This window comes from Moschus berezovskii, chromosome 1 (assembly GCF_049115385.1).
Source record: "Moschus berezovskii isolate FMDL1 chromosome 1, NW_MosBer_1.0, whole genome shotgun sequence".
Taxonomy (NCBI): Eukaryota; Metazoa; Chordata; class Mammalia; order Artiodactyla; family Moschidae; genus Moschus; species Moschus berezovskii.
The window spans coordinates 102475885-102493151 of record NC_142460.1 but is presented as its reverse complement, the minus strand read 5'-3'; the positions used below and the strand labels follow the sequence as shown (position 1 = coordinate 102493151).

Genomic DNA, 17267 nt, shown 5'->3' with positions numbered 1-17267 from the left:
CTGGTGGTCTGGTGGTTGGGACTCTGTGCTTAGAATGCAGGGAGCACAGTTTCGATCTCTGGTCAGGGAACTAACAACCCATACACCACATGGCATGGCCAAAAATTAAAGCAAGGAGAAGAGAATGCATGGCCCTCATGACTAACCCTAGGTCTTAACAGTTTAGTTCAGTTCAGTCACTCAGTCGTGTCCGACTCTTTGCCACCCCATGGACTGCAGCACACCAGGCCTCCGTGTCCATCACCAACTCCCGGAGTTTACCCAAACTCATGTCCATTGAGTCAGTGATGCCATCTGACCATCTTATCCTCTGTCATCCCCTTCTCCTCCTGTCTTCAATCTTTCCCAGCATCAGGGCTTCTTCAAATGAGCCAGGTCTTCTCATCAGGTGGCCAAAGTATTAGAGTTTCAGCTTCAACATCAGTCCTTCTACAACAGTGTTCAGGAAAAGCTGATTCTCACTGTCAGTGCCCTCTTCCATCCCCTCAATGTTCCAATCTCTTTCCCTCCATCTGCATTTGACCCACCCAGGGCACTCAATATTGGGTGTGGCCAGTGTAGCAATACTGCTGCTGCTGCTGCTAAGTCGCTTCAGTCGTGTCTGACTCTGTGCGACCCCACAGATGTTAGCCCACCAGGCTCCCCCGTCCCTGGGATTCTCCAGGCAAGAACACAGGAGTGGGTTGCCATTTACTAGAAAAGCATAATTAAGGAGCTCGACCTGTTCTCCATTGAAACATAATATGGTTGTGTTCTAATCAATGACCTTCCCCTCCCTCCCTGGGTTGGAGCTGGCTGAGTAACACCTTGGCCAGATTCCATACTATTCCTGTCATTCTACATTACACTGCAGCCATCTGGTTTGGATATTTAAAAGCTAGTGTTACTAATATTAAAGGTACAATCTCAAATATAACTCAAAACAGATTTCTTCCCCTTTTAACACTCACTTCATCAGACTGCTTCCAGTGGTCATGTATGGATGTGAGAGTTGGACTGTGAAGAAAGCTGATCGCCGAAGAATTGATGCTTTTGAACTGTGGTGCTGGAGAAGACTCTTGAGAGTCCCTTGGACTGCAAGGAGATCCAACCAGTCCATTCTAAAGGAGATCGATCCCGGTTGTTCGTTGGAAGGACTGATGCTAAAGCTGAAACTCCAATACTTTGGCCACCTCATGCGACGAGTTGACTCACTGGAAAAGACTCTGATGCTGGAAAGGATTGGGGGCGGGAGGAGAAGGGGACGACAGAGAATGAGATGGCTGGATGGCATCACCGACTCAATGGACATGAGTTTGAGTGAACTCTGGGAGTTGGTGATGGACAGGGAGGCCTGGCGTGCTGTGATTCATGGGGTTGCAGAGAGTCGGTCACGACTGAGCGACTGAACTGAACTGAACATCAGACTATGACTCTGGGAAGTGAGGTCTCATTCCATACACCTTCCCCATGGTTTCTCGCTTCAAATTCTTTCCCTTCCCTTGGATTGTGTCCAAAGTCCAACCGGTTCTCAGCCTTGACTGTACATTGGGAAAACTACCAACTCCTGGGTCCACCCCGAAAGCCCCTGGTTTAATTGCTCTGGGGGAGACTGGGACACAAGGATTCTGAAAAGCTCTTAGGGTGACTCCAATATGAATTCAAGGCACTGCAAGGAGACTGGGGAGGAAGGCAGGTGCTCTAAGTCACTGGTAGTGGGAAGCAACCTGAGCTGACTTCTCCTCATCCTTTCTGATGCTGCTGGGCTCTACTGGTATGAGGGATCTGTGCACTTATACTGTTTTTTCAGGAGGGGTGCAGATGGGGGATTAGCTTAATCTCAGCCCAATCCCCTAGTGCTGGGTCCCTCACCCAGTGGTATATGCCCTCTAACCCTATCTCTGGGAAGGGCATCGAATGACTTGACTGCTCCCTTCACCATCTTCCTCTTCCACATGAACTAATTCTCTTTAGCAACTTCAAGGGTCACAAAGAACTGGAATGACACGAGTGTGCTCCCAACTTTTTCCCAGGTAATACCGAGCAGGACCCTGTGGGGCTCCTGGGCACACAGTTTTTCTGTGTCCCCCATTTCTTTGATTACAGGGAACAGCCTTCATTTAGCCTCCATGACCTTCCCTGACTTTCAATTCAAGCAATTGTTAGTTTGAAAAGTGAGGGGATTCCCAGGTGGTGTTAGTGATAAAGAACCTGCTTGCCAAATGTAAAAGAGAAATGCGGATTTGATCACTGGGTGGGGAAGATCCCCTGGAGGAGGAAATGGCAACCCACTCCAGTATTTTTGCCTGGAGAATCCCATGGACAGGGGAGCCTGGCGGGCTACAGTCCATGGGATCACATAGAGTTGGACATGACTGAAGTGACTTAGCATGCACAGGGGTTCAAGACCAGGGAGAAACAGTCAAGAGTAGCCTTGGGCCTAGGTCCTGTTTCCTCTTCAACCATTACACACAACAATATCTTTAAGCTCTCTTGCAGATACTGAAACCCCCTCCAGGTGGGAGAAGTTAATAGTTAACGATGGTATGCTGCCCCCAAACACACAGACCCCAGACCTGTCAGGCCTGAAGGTTGATGATGCTGACTCAACTTACCCCACCTCAAACCCATTAGAAGAATGACCACAAGCTGATCACAACCCTCCCTGAACAGTTACTATAAAACATCTCACTGTCTTCCCCAGGTTGGAACAGGTGGTTTTGAGGGCATTAGCCTCAAAACGAGGAATGTTTATAAACATGGCCTGTTTCAACTTTCTGTCCCCAGGGCCCACTAATCATTTACAGAGTGTTGACAGATATTTGAACCAGGGGTCAAGGTGAACATCCCCAGTTACATAACAAAAATGTATAAAATCTTGTTTAATCAGTTCTGTGTGCGTTTTAGAAAATTTGTATAAACTTCTCTGCTGTGGTATCCCAGACCAAGGGATGCTTTTCACATTTTGACAAGATGAAGGTACTCACTGCAGCACTGTTGTCCATCCTTCTGATCACACAGCAGTGTTCTTGTGCTGTGAATCCCTTAGGCTGTGATGCCATTGAACCTGTGGCTGCAAAAGCTCTGGACCTGATCAATAAAGGACGGTGGGATGGCTACCTTTTCCAGTTGCTGCGGGTCGCTGATGCCCACTTGGACAAAGTGGTGAGGAGCCTCCCATGGCAGAGCTGAGTGGGGAGGTGGTGGACCAGGGCCAAAGGAGACGCTAGCTCCTAAGCCTACCACTTTGCACAGTGGATTGGCTTTGGTCAGGGTTGTTGGTTTCATTTCTGGGCTGCTCTGTGCCGTGCTGTGTTCAGTCACGTCTGACTCTTTTCAACCCCATGGACTGTAGCTCGCCAGGCCCCTCTGTCCTTGGGACTTCCCAAGCAAGAATACTGGAGTGGGTTGCATTTCCTCCTCCAGGGGATCTTCACCACCCAAGGATCGAACCCATTTCTCTTGTGTCTCCTGTATTGGCAGGCAGATTCTTTACCACTGTGCTACCTGGGAAGCCCTCAGGGCTGCTCTAACTGTTCTCTCATCCTTTGAATTAATATTTGTTACTAGTATGTCCTGGACTTCCCAGGTGGCACTGATGGTAAAGAACCCTCGTGCCAATGCAGGAGACATAGGAGACACGGGTTCGATCTCTGGGTTGGGAAGATCCCCTGGAGGAAGGCATGTCAACCCACTCCAGTATTCTAGCCTGGAAAATCCCATGGATAGAGGAAACTTTTGGGCTACAGTCCATGCAGTTGCAAAGAGCTGGACATGACTGAAGCTACCAAACACAGTCATTATGTCCTTGATTAGCCTCTAAATACTTATAAGCACTTATGCAGAGCCCAATCAAAGGCTAAGTGCTATAAGAGAAAGATTATAATAAACTATGGGCCTTGCTTTCAAGGAAATAATCATCAGCTCACACACACACACACATAAGTGAACTGGGTAAGATATATTCAGGTGACTAAGTGAGTGGAATAAATGCTGGAGGGATCAAATAGAAGATCAATTATGATGGATTCGGAGAAGGCTTCATTTGGATCCTGAAGAATGAGCAGGATTTGAATAGCATAATGGCCTTCTAGGAGAATTCCTGGTATACCACCTCTATGTGTGTAGGGAATCTGGAAGGAAGGTATGGAGAAACAGAACAAAAGCAGAGGTTCCAGAGGTTCTCTGGGGGTTTTGAAACAGCCATCATCTTGAAAGAGAGACATTCCTTAAGCCAAAGACTTAGGCAATAAATAATGGCATCTCTGATTAGACAAAGGAGGTAGAGGGACAGAGCTAGTTCATAAGAGAAGAGAGTGAATTGAATTTGGGGCAAGTTGAAATCAAGGCAAGAAATCTGGGATTCCCCTGATGGTACAGTGGTTAGGACTCCAAGTTTCCAGTGTAAGGAGAACAGGTTTGATCCCTGGTCAGGGAACTAGGATCCCACATGCTGCCAAAGGGGAAAAAAAAAAAAAAGAGTCAATCTATTAAAAAAAAATAAATAAAGACAAGAAACCCAAGTTCAGAAATAGAACTGGATGATAGGACACAACTGCACACACAGAATGGAGGCCATAATATGGCTGTCATCGCTTATATTTTAGGCTTGTACCTTCAATACTTCCACCCAAACCAACACTGCCTTTTTGTGATTGCTCTTTAAAATTCATGGGCAGAAGCAACGTTGTGACCAGTTAAAAACTCTCTGATGCTTTTTATTAAGTAAACAGATCAAATGATATAAAGGTAGGGCACCTGCAATGACTTGGAGAGGAGTAGAATGACAGAAATTCCATTTAAGAAATAAAGAGATTATTTTTATTGGAAAACTCTGGGTTTCCACATACTTCCCAGCCATTGCTTTCTTGGCATTCCCCAGGAATCCACAGTTGTCTACTATTTAGTCTTGGATGTGAAAGAATCCGACTGTCCAGTCCTATCCAGGAAGCACTGGGATGACTGTGAGCCAGATGTTTCTCGTCGTCCATCTGAAATAGTAAGTAAACCGGGTACTATTCCTCTCCTCTTAGCATTCCTGACTTCTATCAATAGATAGAAAGAAGCAGAAATATCTTCTTGCCCAGGATGGTTGTACACCTGAGCTTACACAGTAAAACAATAAGAGCAAAACTTCTGCCTCTTGGCTTATAAGGACTATGTTGACTAGAGTAATATTTTCTTGAGAGCCATACCAGGAAACCAGTTCATGAATAGTCAGTGGGGCTTATGGTCCCATGTCATAGCATGACCAGCTGTGAGACCTTGGGCAAATCACCTAATGTCTAAGAACCTCTGAACCTCTAACTGTGAATACTGTTCTCCCTAACAGAAATGGCCAAAGGGATTAGTTGCAGTCAACCATGAGGAATAGAGTCTTGTTCTGCACATTGCACATGGGTTCTCAGAGCCCAGGTTCTCTGCCACAGAGGAAGATGCAAAGATAAATGAGCAAAGATACAAGATTTTAATTCCAGAAAATAAGATGACTACATATCCAGCAGTTTTAGCTTTTTTTTCCTTGAAAATGTTTGGGATATGGCCATGATCTCTTTCAACACTTTCTCTGTGGTTCTCATGAGGGTTTTGGATGCTTGTAACAAATCCAGCTCACAGAACTACGCTAAGAAAATACAGGTTTTTGAGAGAGGGTTTGGTGAGAGGAAGCACAATAATTTCAAATGGATAGTAGGAGCATGCTGCCTCATGCTTTTGTTCCCTCGGGTCAACCTAAGGAAAGAAGTAGGCGATAAAATAAACCTCTCTTTCTTACAGGTGATTGGACAATGTAAGGTAATCGCTATAACACGTTTGACTGGGTCTGAGGATCTTAGAGTGAATGACTTTAACTGCACCACAAGTTCTGGTATGATTGTCTGTTAAAATGCTAATTAATTCTAGGTTCATACAAAATTCAATCAAACAGTGGTATTCATCACAGAAGTCTATGAGGTATGTATCAGAAATGGTTCCTGCCCTTGTGGATGCAATTATTACTGCTCTCTTTAGAAGAGAAGAGAGATTTTTTCCTATTACTGGCATATCTTCTTTTATAGAAATTCAACATCTAAAAACAGAAATTTACAAGGGGCTGTATGACATCATTGTAGAGAACATAGGCTCTGGGGTCCGATTTGAGTTTGAACCCCAACCTCAACACTTACTAGTTGTATGGTTTTAAGGGCAAGTTACTTCTTCAAGCTTTCCTCCTTTGTAAAATGAGGGTAACAATAATATTATTCCTGCAGGTTCTTCTCAGAATTAAATAGATAGCCTATGTAGTACACTTTGCAAAGTACTTAGCGTTCAAGTATTAACTTCAATGACTGAAAGTTACATATGTTCACAAAGCAGTTATATATATATTAACTTGTTTAATCTCACAAGACTATGAAGTAAAGATTACAATACTTTCTATTTTAGATATAAAATAAGCCTCAAGGGGATTCAGTGACCCACCCTGGGGAACAGAGCCAAAGTGTGGCAAAGACATGACCCTGTTCCACTGGCCCTGACTCTAAATTACACACCTTTTAAATTCACCTTTTCAAAAAGAATTATCACAGAATTTCTTTTAAAATAATTAATCTTTACATGGTTCAATATATAAAAATTTGACAGTCAAGCAACTCCCTCACAAGGTTGCCATAAAGAAAGATTAAGCTGCATCTTCTCTCTCTGGGCAAAATTTTGTGTTAACGATGCCTCTCTCCTTGGCAGAGACAGAGAAGAGTTTATTAAAATATTAGCACTTTATGAGTGATGGGTTGTCATGAATAGGGGTCACAACAGAGACAGCATTAGAAGGATTTGGGTTTAAGTTTAGCTCTGCCACTGATTGATTGACTTGATCTTGGACAAGTTACCTCTCCAACCCTCAATTTCCATCTGTAAAATGGAAGCTGTTGTTATTCTTGCCATCACGCTTACATGTATCAAGTTCCAACATTGACATTACTGCTTCCAACTCAGTAACCGCAAAACTGCCAATTTCTTTCTCCAGTCTCTTCGGCACTGGCCAATACTATAGACAGCCCAGTGCTCTTCGATTTCTTTGAGGATACTGAGCTCTACAGAAAACAAGCTGACAGAGCCCTGGAGAATTACAAAAGGGAGAACAGTGACTTTGCTCCTTTCAGAGTGGACAAAGTGAAGAGGGCTATAAGAGCGGTGAGTCTCCTCTAATGTTTAGCTAGCATTGAGGGCCCAGGGTCCAACGCAGCAGGTGTGAGCTTGGCAGCCCTGAGCCTCTTTGCTGCCCTCACTCGACCTTTTAATTTGAGGCCTTTTAAATTGAGGCTCCCTCCTTCAGTTCTTTGGCTTTTGGAGTTGTGGGTATATGTGTGTGAATATTGAACAGAGAAAAGGTAAAACCCATACAAGGAAGAGGGAAAGACGGAAGCGAATAATAAAACTTACGTGAGTCATTAAAATAATCTGGTCCTAATCTCCTGTATTATGATGGAAAACAGAGACCCGGAGTACCCACCCCACCACTCCCAGTGGTGTGGCTGGAGTAAGAGAGTTCTGCCTCCCAGTCCAAGGACCTCAGTGCTTCCCACCCAAGCTAGCCTTGCAGAGCAGCTAGTTGATGTTGGTCATGCATTTTGTAAATGCAGTTAAATAGATTATGGTGCATGCAAACAATGGAATGAATACACCACAATTCCTGAAAACAACATTTTGAATGTTTATGCACTGGAAAGAGTTTCAGGATATATTGCTAATGGAAAAAGTAGGTTACAGAACAACACTTAAGACTGTGATCCCATTTACGTTAAACAATTAGATATATGTGTATATGTGCAACATATTTAGGAAAAGGCTTGAAGGAAAAATCCATCAAGTGGATGATAGTGGTACCTCTGAGAATGGGAGGCACAAAGGTTGATTTTTCACAATACCCTTAATTATGTCTGTATTAGTTGAAACTTTCAATGAAATAGTATTCACCTTATCACTCATGTGATAAATTTTTTAAAAGCAGAGACCATCAGAAAAATGGTGCATATTGGAGATTTTGAATTCTCATACTACTTTATAGTATGTTGGAAAGTAAGCATCTACTGCCTTTTTTTTTTTTTAACTTTTTATGTTCTTGAAACTGGTTGGATCCAATTTGTTCCAGAGAGGAGGGGAAGGTACCAGTTACTTCCTGGACTTCTCTGTGAGGAACTGTTCCAGTCACCACTTTTCCAGACACTCTCATGTGAGTATAATCAGTGTCTGTGAAGTGCTAGGTAACATTCAGTCACCACTTACTACGTGCCAGGCATCCTTCTAAGTGCTTTACATATGTTACCTTATTAATTCACTGCTGCCCTATGAAGTAGATACCATTTTTATTCCTGCTTTACAGATGGGGAAACTAAGGCACAGAGCAGTTAAGTGAGTCATGAGAATATCACATATATTATAAAATTGTACATGTTATTTACCTACACTTAGCACTGGATTTTTTTTACCCATTAGGATTAAACTAAAATCACTAGCTTGTTTTAAGAACTGACACCCAAGGGCGCTGTCACTCATGTCACCTCATTCACAGCTCACAGTGACTCCATTTGACAAAGAGGTAACTGAGGCCCAGCAAAGGGTCCTGCCTGATGTTCACAGCCGAGCTGAGGTTAGAATCCAGTCTTCCTGATGCTCAAGCAAAGGGACTGCTCCCCTAGTCACTTATCCTTTGATACTCAGGTATCTGCATGAAGATCTCCTTATTTTCTGGCGTATCTTACCCTCCTCAGGACACAACTTAATGACTAAACAACAACAACCCTGATTTTTCTAAAGCCTCTTTTCCTTTCCCAAATGTTTGGGAGTTCACAGCAAAGCTGGATACCTTCTTACCACCTGCACATACACGCTCAAACACACACACCCTAACAGGTTTATCTATTCTTTACAGAGCTTTGGATTCTGCAGAGCAGATTTGTTCTATGATGTGGAAGCCTCTGACTTGGAAACCCCCAAAAACATTGTCACAAACTGTGAAGTCTTCAACCTCAAGGTGGGTTGCTTAAGTAGCCTTTGTCATGATCAGTGCCAAATTAGGTGATATTTTCACACACACAGCATATATTGTTCTTACAGTTGTTGGTGTGTATTGTGTGTGTGTGAGAGAGAGAGACAGAGAGAGGCAGAAGAGGGAGAAAGAGAGATGGTGATGAGGGAGCCGGGATGACAAGGAGGAGAAATACAGAGAGAACAGGGAAAGTACAATCGTGACAGTACAAATTGCTGATATGACACAAACAATATGAATTTTTTTCCCCCCAAGAATTGAGAAGGGTAAGATTTGCTGGAAAAGTAAAATCATGATTAATTCAACCAACCTCTAATGAATTGAAAGTGGCTCTTGTAGTCAGGACTCCAGTGCTGACACTTAATTCCTAGTTTTCAATATTAGGCATAGAACCTAAAAAATGAATGAGGCTAAAATCTACTATATAAAGGTGTATGGACTAAGACTCAAAACAGTATTTTACATATGTCCCAGAAAGTTTTTATTCGATACCAAGATATTCTTCACAGTATTTTTTATATCAGAAAAAAAAAAAAAAACCTGAGCATAATCCAAGTGCCCATGTACCAGCACCACCCCAAATGGAGGGGGCAGGCTTGTTACCATGAACATGGCTCCACAGATTTCTTAAAAATTAAAATCTGAACAAGGAAAAGTACACAGAGGTAAGTGATCATTCTTTCGGAGTAGGAGATGTTTGTACCATAAAACCTCGACTCTCATTGAGAATATAAATTTTAAGGCACTAATTTTCCAAAGGTTGATCTATAGATAAGGATCATTTTATAGTATAATTTCATCAGTTTATATTGAGATGGGAAGAATAATAATAAGGAGTGTTTTCACAATATATCATTTATTTCATCTAAAGGACTACCCTTTACCCTGAGATTAAGTTTCTGACTCTGACAAGAGTCAGAAAATAACAAAAATATTAAAATAATCAAATGTTATTTGATTATTAAAATAAAATATTTGTATTGTGAAATAATGATGGTAGTAAATGATAGCTTTGTTTGTATTTTGATTTTGTTTGTTTGTATTTTGAATGCGAGTTGGCTAGATAAGAATTTGAGAAATCCTTTTTTGATATCCTACTTTTAAAAATAGTTGTGGAATCTAAAAATCTAAATGCCATTGACATAAATTAAATTAAACATCTAGCTTCTTTTTGTGTTACATGATGATATCCACTCTTCTGTTTCCATCATCAGGAACATAAAAACTTCAGTGGTGTGCAACATCATTTGGGCCGTCCCTTCCACTCTGGTGAGCATGAGCATTCTCCTGCTGGAAGGCCTCCATTTAAGCACAGTGGATCTAAAGATCATGGTCATCCCCATGAGTCACATAACTTTAGATGCCCACCTTGTCTAGAACACAAAAATCACTCAGACAGTCCACCATTTCAAGCAAGGGTTCCTCTACCATTTCCCCCTCCAGGGTTAAGATGTCCTCACCCTCCCTTTGGCCCCAAGCAGAACCATGGGCCCCCTCATGACCATAGTTCTGATGAGCACCACCCCCATGGACATCATCCCCATGGTCACCACCCCCATGGACACCACCCCCATGGACATCACCCCCATGGACACCACCCCCATGGACACCACCCCCATGGACACCACCCCCATGGACATCATCCCCATGACCATGATTTCTACGACCATGGACCCTGTGACCCACCACCACATAGCCAAGGTCCCCAAGACCACCATCGCCGAGGCCGTGGCCCACCACCTAGGCACTCCAAAGAAAAAGGCCCAAGTGACAGACACTTTCGCCTCCACTGGAGACCAACTGGATATATTCACCGACTTCCTTCACTAAAGAAAGGTGAAGTTCTCCCTCCTCCAGAAGCCAATTTTCCCAGCTTCTCATTGCCAAACCACAATAATCCCCGACAACCAGAGATTCAGGCCTTCCCCCAGTCAGCCTCTGAATCATGTCCCGGGACATTCAACATTAATTTTCTACATATCTCAAAGTTTTTTGCACATACATTGCCAAAATAAAATCTGATTTCCTTGATGGGGAAAAATGAATCATGTCCTGAAGGAGAACCAGAAATAAAAATGTGACCAGTAACGCAAAATTGCAAGTTATTATAACCTTACTTTCATACTCAGGATAGGGCAAAATGTGGGTAGGGGAGGAAATGGCATAAGAATAGACAGACAAAAGGAAAGGAGAAGAAAGATACCAGTGCTACTACAGACTGGAAGTTAAGTCCATCACGGCTACTATATCACTTGAGGCAAATCTCTGATCCTCAAAATTTCTTTCTTTCTTGGATTAAACTCCTTTAATTCTGGCATCTTTCCTCTGCTGGCACTTATGCTGAGGTTGGACCTACCGAGAAGGAATTTACTATCACTAAAAGGATTACTCTTATAAAAGTGACCCGAATTCTCTTCTACTTGTTCTCCAGTTCCCTAAATTTCCTTTTGGGAAAACAAGTTCTCAATTCAATTATTAAGGAAACAAAGCTCATGCTAGAAATTGTTTAAAAAAAAAAGGCTGCAAGCATGAATCATGACCATAAATTCAGGTGCACAAAAAATACAACTCTATTTTTGGAACAAATTAATTTCTATTTTAAGTTGCCATCCTAACTGAGCTAATGGGAAATTTAACCTCAGGCCTTCTTGGACTTTCTGCTACTCCCCACACAAAGCAATTTTAGGGTTTTACTCTCATAGTGCCAAGGTGTTTGTGTGGTAGGCATGAGAATGAGGTCTGATTCTTCACCACTGACCCACCAGGTCCCCCTGCTGAGGAACGCTTACTACTCTGTTCACATGATTTTTAGGTCTACTTTACCTGCTTTTTCTATATCAAACTGGTGATACAGAAGTCTCTGTAAGACAGTTAATGGAATGACTGCCAAGAGGTCATTCCGTATGGTCATAAGTCTCTCTCCCTGAGATCCTGCAGCCTCCAGGCTACGTTTCTAGAAAGCAGGACTGAGATGCCCTCTGCTGTCCTTTTCCTATCTTCTCCCCAGAGTAGTCTCAGATAAGAGCCCCTTTTCACTTATTTTCACTGCCAAAAGACTCCTTTTTCACACTCAAATCTTCTCTTTTCCCTTCTTCCCACATTAAGACTCAAGTATTTTGTTTTTGTTGTTTAGCTACGGTCGTGCCCGGACTCTTTGTGACCCCATGGGCTGTAACCCTCCAGGTTCCTCTGTCCATGGAATTCTCTAGGTGAGAATACTGGAATGGGTTGCCATTTCCTTTTCCAGGGAATCTTCCCAACCCAGGGATTGAACCCATCTCTCCAACACTGAAGGTGGATTCTTTACTGCTGAACCACTAGGGAAAATATCAAGTATTTAGACACAGGCTAAGATCAGAAGGAGATAGTGAAGTTCAGGGAAGCCTGATGTGCTGCAGTCCATGAGGTTGCAAAGAGTGGGACATGACTTAGAGACTGAATGACAACAAGATTTCAGAGTCTCTCCACTTGACTTAATGAACAGTTTCAGGTGTGTGGGTTTGGAGGAAGGAGGTAGATTCTAATGGTGAGGCTGGGAGGCAGGGGGTTTGGTCAGGGTAGGGAAAAAGGCTAAGGGTGAAAGAGTCTAAGTTCTTAGGCTGGGAAGAAAGAGAAATGCACAAAGATAGAGAAAAGCAAGGTGGTCACTGAAGATGCACAGTCCAAGAGCTGGAATGGAATACGGGCTGATCATGATGGCATTTCAAGTGAAGACTCAAATGCAGTGCTGTCACATGACTTCACTGGTGGTCCAGTGGCTGAGACTCCAGGTTCCCAATGCAAGGAATCCGTGTTCGATCCCTGGTCAGGGAACTAGAGATCACATGCTGCAACTAAGAGTTTACATGCTGTAGCTACAGATCCTACATATCACATCCTACATACAGATCCTACATCCTGCATGACAGCTAAGACCCAATGAGTCAAACAAATAAAGAAAAATAAATATTAAAGAGCAAAAGCAACCCTCCACCCCGCCCCCCTGCCCAGAGTGTTGTTGAACCTAACTTTGTGTGCCTGACATACTGTGAGGCCAAAAAAAAAAGAGTTTCGATCAAAGAAAGGTTTATTAACTGAAGATGCACCAACATGGATGATGGGAGAGCTAGACTTGTGTCAAACTCAGTTTATCTTGCTGACTGACCGGGGCACAAGGTTCTGAAAGGGACAAAAGGTAAAGGAGAGGGGATCTTTGTGATTTCAGGATGTCTCAGTTGCAGATCGGAGAAGGCAATGGCAAGCCACTCCAGTACTCTTGCCTGGAAAATCCCATGGATGGAGGAGCCTGGTAGGCTGTAGTCCATGGGGTCGGGCACGACGGAACGAATTCACTTTCACTTTTCACTTTCATGCATTGGAGAAGGAAATGGCAACCCACTCCAGTGTTCCTGCCTGGAGAATCCCAGGGACGGGGGAGCTGGTGGGCTGCCGTCTATGGGGTCACACAGAGTCGGACACGACTGAAGCGACTTAGCAGCAGCAGTTGCAGATACCCTGGCACTGTCTTGTGACTAGATGTGTTCTCGGTGATTGTGATTAATCTATGGGTTCCTGCAAAGTAAATCAGTCAATCAATGTCTTGTGATCCCTCAACTTCTCTCTCAGTTCAGTTCAGCTCAGTTCAGTTCAGTTCATTTCAGTCACTCAGTCCCGTCCGACTCTTTGCGACCCCATGAATCACAGCACGCCAGGCCTCCCTGTCCATCACCAACTCCCGGAGTTCACTCAAACTCACCTCCATCGAGTCGGAGATGCCATCCAGCCATCTCATTCTCTGTTGTCCCCTTCTCCTCCTGTCCCCAATCCCTCCCAGCATCAGAGTCTTTTCCAGTGAGTCAACTCTTCGCATGAGGTGGACAGAGTATTGGAGTTTCAACTTTAGCATCAGTCCTTCCAATGAACACCCAGGACTAATCTCCTTTAGAATGGACTGGCTGGATCTCCTTGCAGTCCAAGGGGCTCTCCAAAGTCTTCTCCAACACCACAGTTCAAAAGCATCAATTCTTCAGCAATCAGCTTTCTTCACAGTCCAACTCTCACATCCATATATGACCACTGGAAAAACCATAGCCTTGACTAGACAGACCTTGGTTGGCAAAGTAATGTCTCTGCTTTTTAATATGCTATCCAGGTTGGTCATAACTTTCCTTCCAAGGAATAAGCGTCTTTTAATTTCATGGCTGCAATCAGCATCTGCAGTAATTTTGGAGCCCAAAAAAATAAAGTCTGACACTGTTTCCACTGTTTCCCCAACTATTTCCCATGAAGTGATGGGACCAGATGCCATGATCTTAGTTTTCTGAATGTTGAGCTTCAAGCCAACCTTTACACTCTCCTCTTTCACTTTCATCAAGAGGCTTTTGAGTTCCTCTTCACTTTCTGCCATTAAGGGTGGTGTCATCTGCATATATGAGGTTATTGATATTTCTCCCAGCAATCTTGATTCCAGCCTGGGCTTCTTCCAGCCCAGCGTTCCTCATGATGTATTCTGCATATAAGTTAAATAAGCAGGGTGACAGTATACAACCTTGACGTACTCCTTTTCCTATTTGGAACCAGTCTGTTGTACCATGTCCAGTTCTAACTGTTGCTTCCTAGGAGAGAGTAATAGCAATGGTTGAGGCATTTTATTATTTCTCAGGGCCTTTGTGATGGGTCAGGAGTTTCAGCTCTTAATTGACTCCCCCCACCGCCCTGCTCCACCTCCCCAGTGTTATATATTGTAAGCCCTCTTGGAGCCAGTTGGTTAAAGCCACAGGCCAATTTGGGGTCATAAATCAAGTTATCAGTTTAAAATAAAAGTCATGGTTTAAGATTTTGTTGGGCTTGCTTTTCCTTTGTTTCTGTACTACCTCACTTCCCTAGTTAGTAATTGTGTGAATCTACTCTTTGGAACTCAGGGAAGGTTTAGGAGACTAAAACTTTTTACAAGCAAGAGGCAGGCAGAGGGCACGGGGTGGGGTTCTGTCCCAGGAAGGCCTCAAAGGGTCCAGTTACAACAGGACTTGCCTGTATATACAGGTGCATGCGTGGATGCATGATCAGTCGCTTCAGTCGTGTCCAACTCTTTGCAACCCCATGGACTGTAGCCCACCAGGCTCCTCTGTCTGTGGGATTCTCCAAGCAAGAATACTGGAGTGGGTTGCCATGCCCTCCTCCAGGGAAATCTTCCCAACCCAGGGATCAAACCTATGTCTCTTGTATCTCCTGTATTGCAGGTGGATTCTTTACCCCTGAGCCACCTGGGAACCCCATATAGTTATATAACCGATAAGGAGTGGAACTTTGAAGGTTGTTGATCTCGTTCTAATCCCAGCCCGCCAATTCACTAATTACAGCAAAAGTTAAACATTCACATACTTTTTAGCTATCATTTAACAAAAAACATCTGGAAAAGAAGCAATCAATGGTACATTGTCCAAACCTCTAGCACAAAGTAAAATCCCTAAAGTAGGAATCCTTTCTTACTCCTTTATTTACCTGTATCAACTGTTTGCATATTATGAATGCATTTAATTGAAATGAATTGAGAGGATTCAATATTGTGTTTTCCAGGAAACTGTTTTAATAATTCAAGCAACATTTGTGAAAGGACTTAATAAATTATAAAATACTGCTCAAATGCTTCTGAGAGTTATTAAGCTATGTTGTTGTTTTTTTTTTTTGGTCTTCCTGGATTTCACCTTTCTCCACTCTCTAATCAAGCTGCCAGCACTGTGTCCATGCCTTCATGGAGAAATGTGATTCTGCAGGGCTGGCGTTCAGTGGGGTGTCCCACTGATTGTCTATGGCTGGTGACTCTTCTGATGAGTTGTATCTGGTCTGCTTGGTCAGTGTTTGCATGATACTAGTTATTAAACACTAGTATTGAATACTAGTATCATCACTGCGGCTTCAGGAAATGAAGTCTAGCTGTATCTCAAGGAGGAAAGGAAAATGGGCTTCCATGATTACTATTTTTTAGAGAAGAAAGATGAGGCCCAAAGAAGTTTACTTACTTTTTTAGGATCTTACAGTAAGTAAATTGTGGGGCTGGGATTACAACCCAGATCGACCTCCTCCAAAGTCACATCCTTTGCTGTTTATTTCCTGTAGGTGGCACAGTAAAGAATCTGCCTGTAATGCAGGAGACATGGGTTCAGTCCGTGGGTTGGGAAAATCACCGGAGGAGGAAATGGTAACCCACTCCAGTATTCTTGCCTGGAAAATCTCATGGACAGAGGATCCTGTCAGGTTACAGTCCATGGTGTTGCAAGAGTGGACACAATTGTGTGACTGAACACACACATATGCACATACACTGCCAAGTCCCGTGTTTTTAATTCTTTTTAATTCTTCATTTTTCTGAAGAAATAATTGACACACCTCACTGTATAAATTTTAGGTGTATAGCATGAAGATTTGACTTACATGACCGTGCAATAATCACCACAGCAGGTTTAGTGAACAGCCGTCATCTCATGCGTTTTTGTTTTTACTGTTGAGTCTTATCTGACCACTTGCAACCCCATGGATTGTAGCCCACCAGGTTCCTCTGTTCATGAGATTCCCAGGTGAGAATACTAGAGTGAGCTGCCATTTCCTTCCCCAGGGGATCTCCCCAACCCAGGGATCGAACCCACGTCTCCTTTTTTACCACTCCTTCTCAGCCTAGGAATTTACCCAAGTCTCTTTCACCCTTAGCTTTTTTTCCTACACACCACCCCACACACATACTATCACCATGCACCTGAAGCCAAGTCCATAAGTCATGGATTCTTAACCACCCTATTCTAAATGTATTTATAATTTGTAAGAACCAATTAGCAGGCGCTGTGCATGTATTATATTAACATTCACTTCTTAAAAAAAAAAATGAAGATAGTATCCTACATTTTACAGAGGAGGAAACTGAAGCTCAGAAAGGTTATATGACCCTGACTTGCTCAGGATCACAGAGCAATGAAGGAGCAGAGCTAGACTGGACTCAAGTTCAGGTGACAATCAAGTGTCATGTTCCTGCCACTCTGCTGCAAGGCCACCATTCAGTCCACACTGACCCCTCTTTTCCAAGGACTCTTGGGGAGACTGAATTGCCGAGCTAGAGACCCTATCAACGACAAAGAAGTCAAACATCTTTTTTTGGGGGGAGGGGGATAAGACTTGAGGGTAAACATCTGCTAGGGACTAGCCCTCAGCTTTAGCCTACTTTTAAACCACCCTTCCCTGAATAATTGATCTTTCTCAGACAGGTGGCTGAGACTTGTTAGTGAAGGACACCCAC

At 43.3% G+C, this 17267-nt stretch overlaps 1 protein-coding gene across 1 annotated transcript; it reads left to right on the top strand.

The window, feature by feature from the left end:
* Positions 1-2916: 2916 nt before the first annotated feature.
* Positions 2917-11019, top strand: HRG (histidine rich glycoprotein). Its single transcript, XM_055418698.2, has 7 exons — positions 2917-3144; positions 4862-4978; positions 5755-5845; positions 6983-7149; positions 8108-8188; positions 8888-8989; positions 10219-11019. Exons 1-7 carry the CDS (start codon positions 2953-2955, stop codon positions 11017-11019), a joined length of 1551 nt encoding a protein of 516 aa, XP_055274673.2. The 5' UTR covers positions 2917-2952.
* Positions 11020-17267: the final 6248 nt, after the last annotated feature.

Coding starts and splice junctions, on each gene's coding strand:
- HRG (XM_055418698.2), top strand. CDS start 2,953: ATGAAGGTACTCACTGCAGCACTGTTGTCCATCCTTCTGATCACACAG. Junction 4,979..5,754: donor CTCGTCGTCCATCTGAAATA/GTAAGTAAACCG, acceptor TCTTTCTTACAG/GTGATTGGACAATGTAAGGT. Junction 5,846..6,982: donor TAACTGCACCACAAGTTCTG/GTATGATTGTCT, acceptor TTCTTTCTCCAG/TCTCTTCGGCACTGGCCAAT.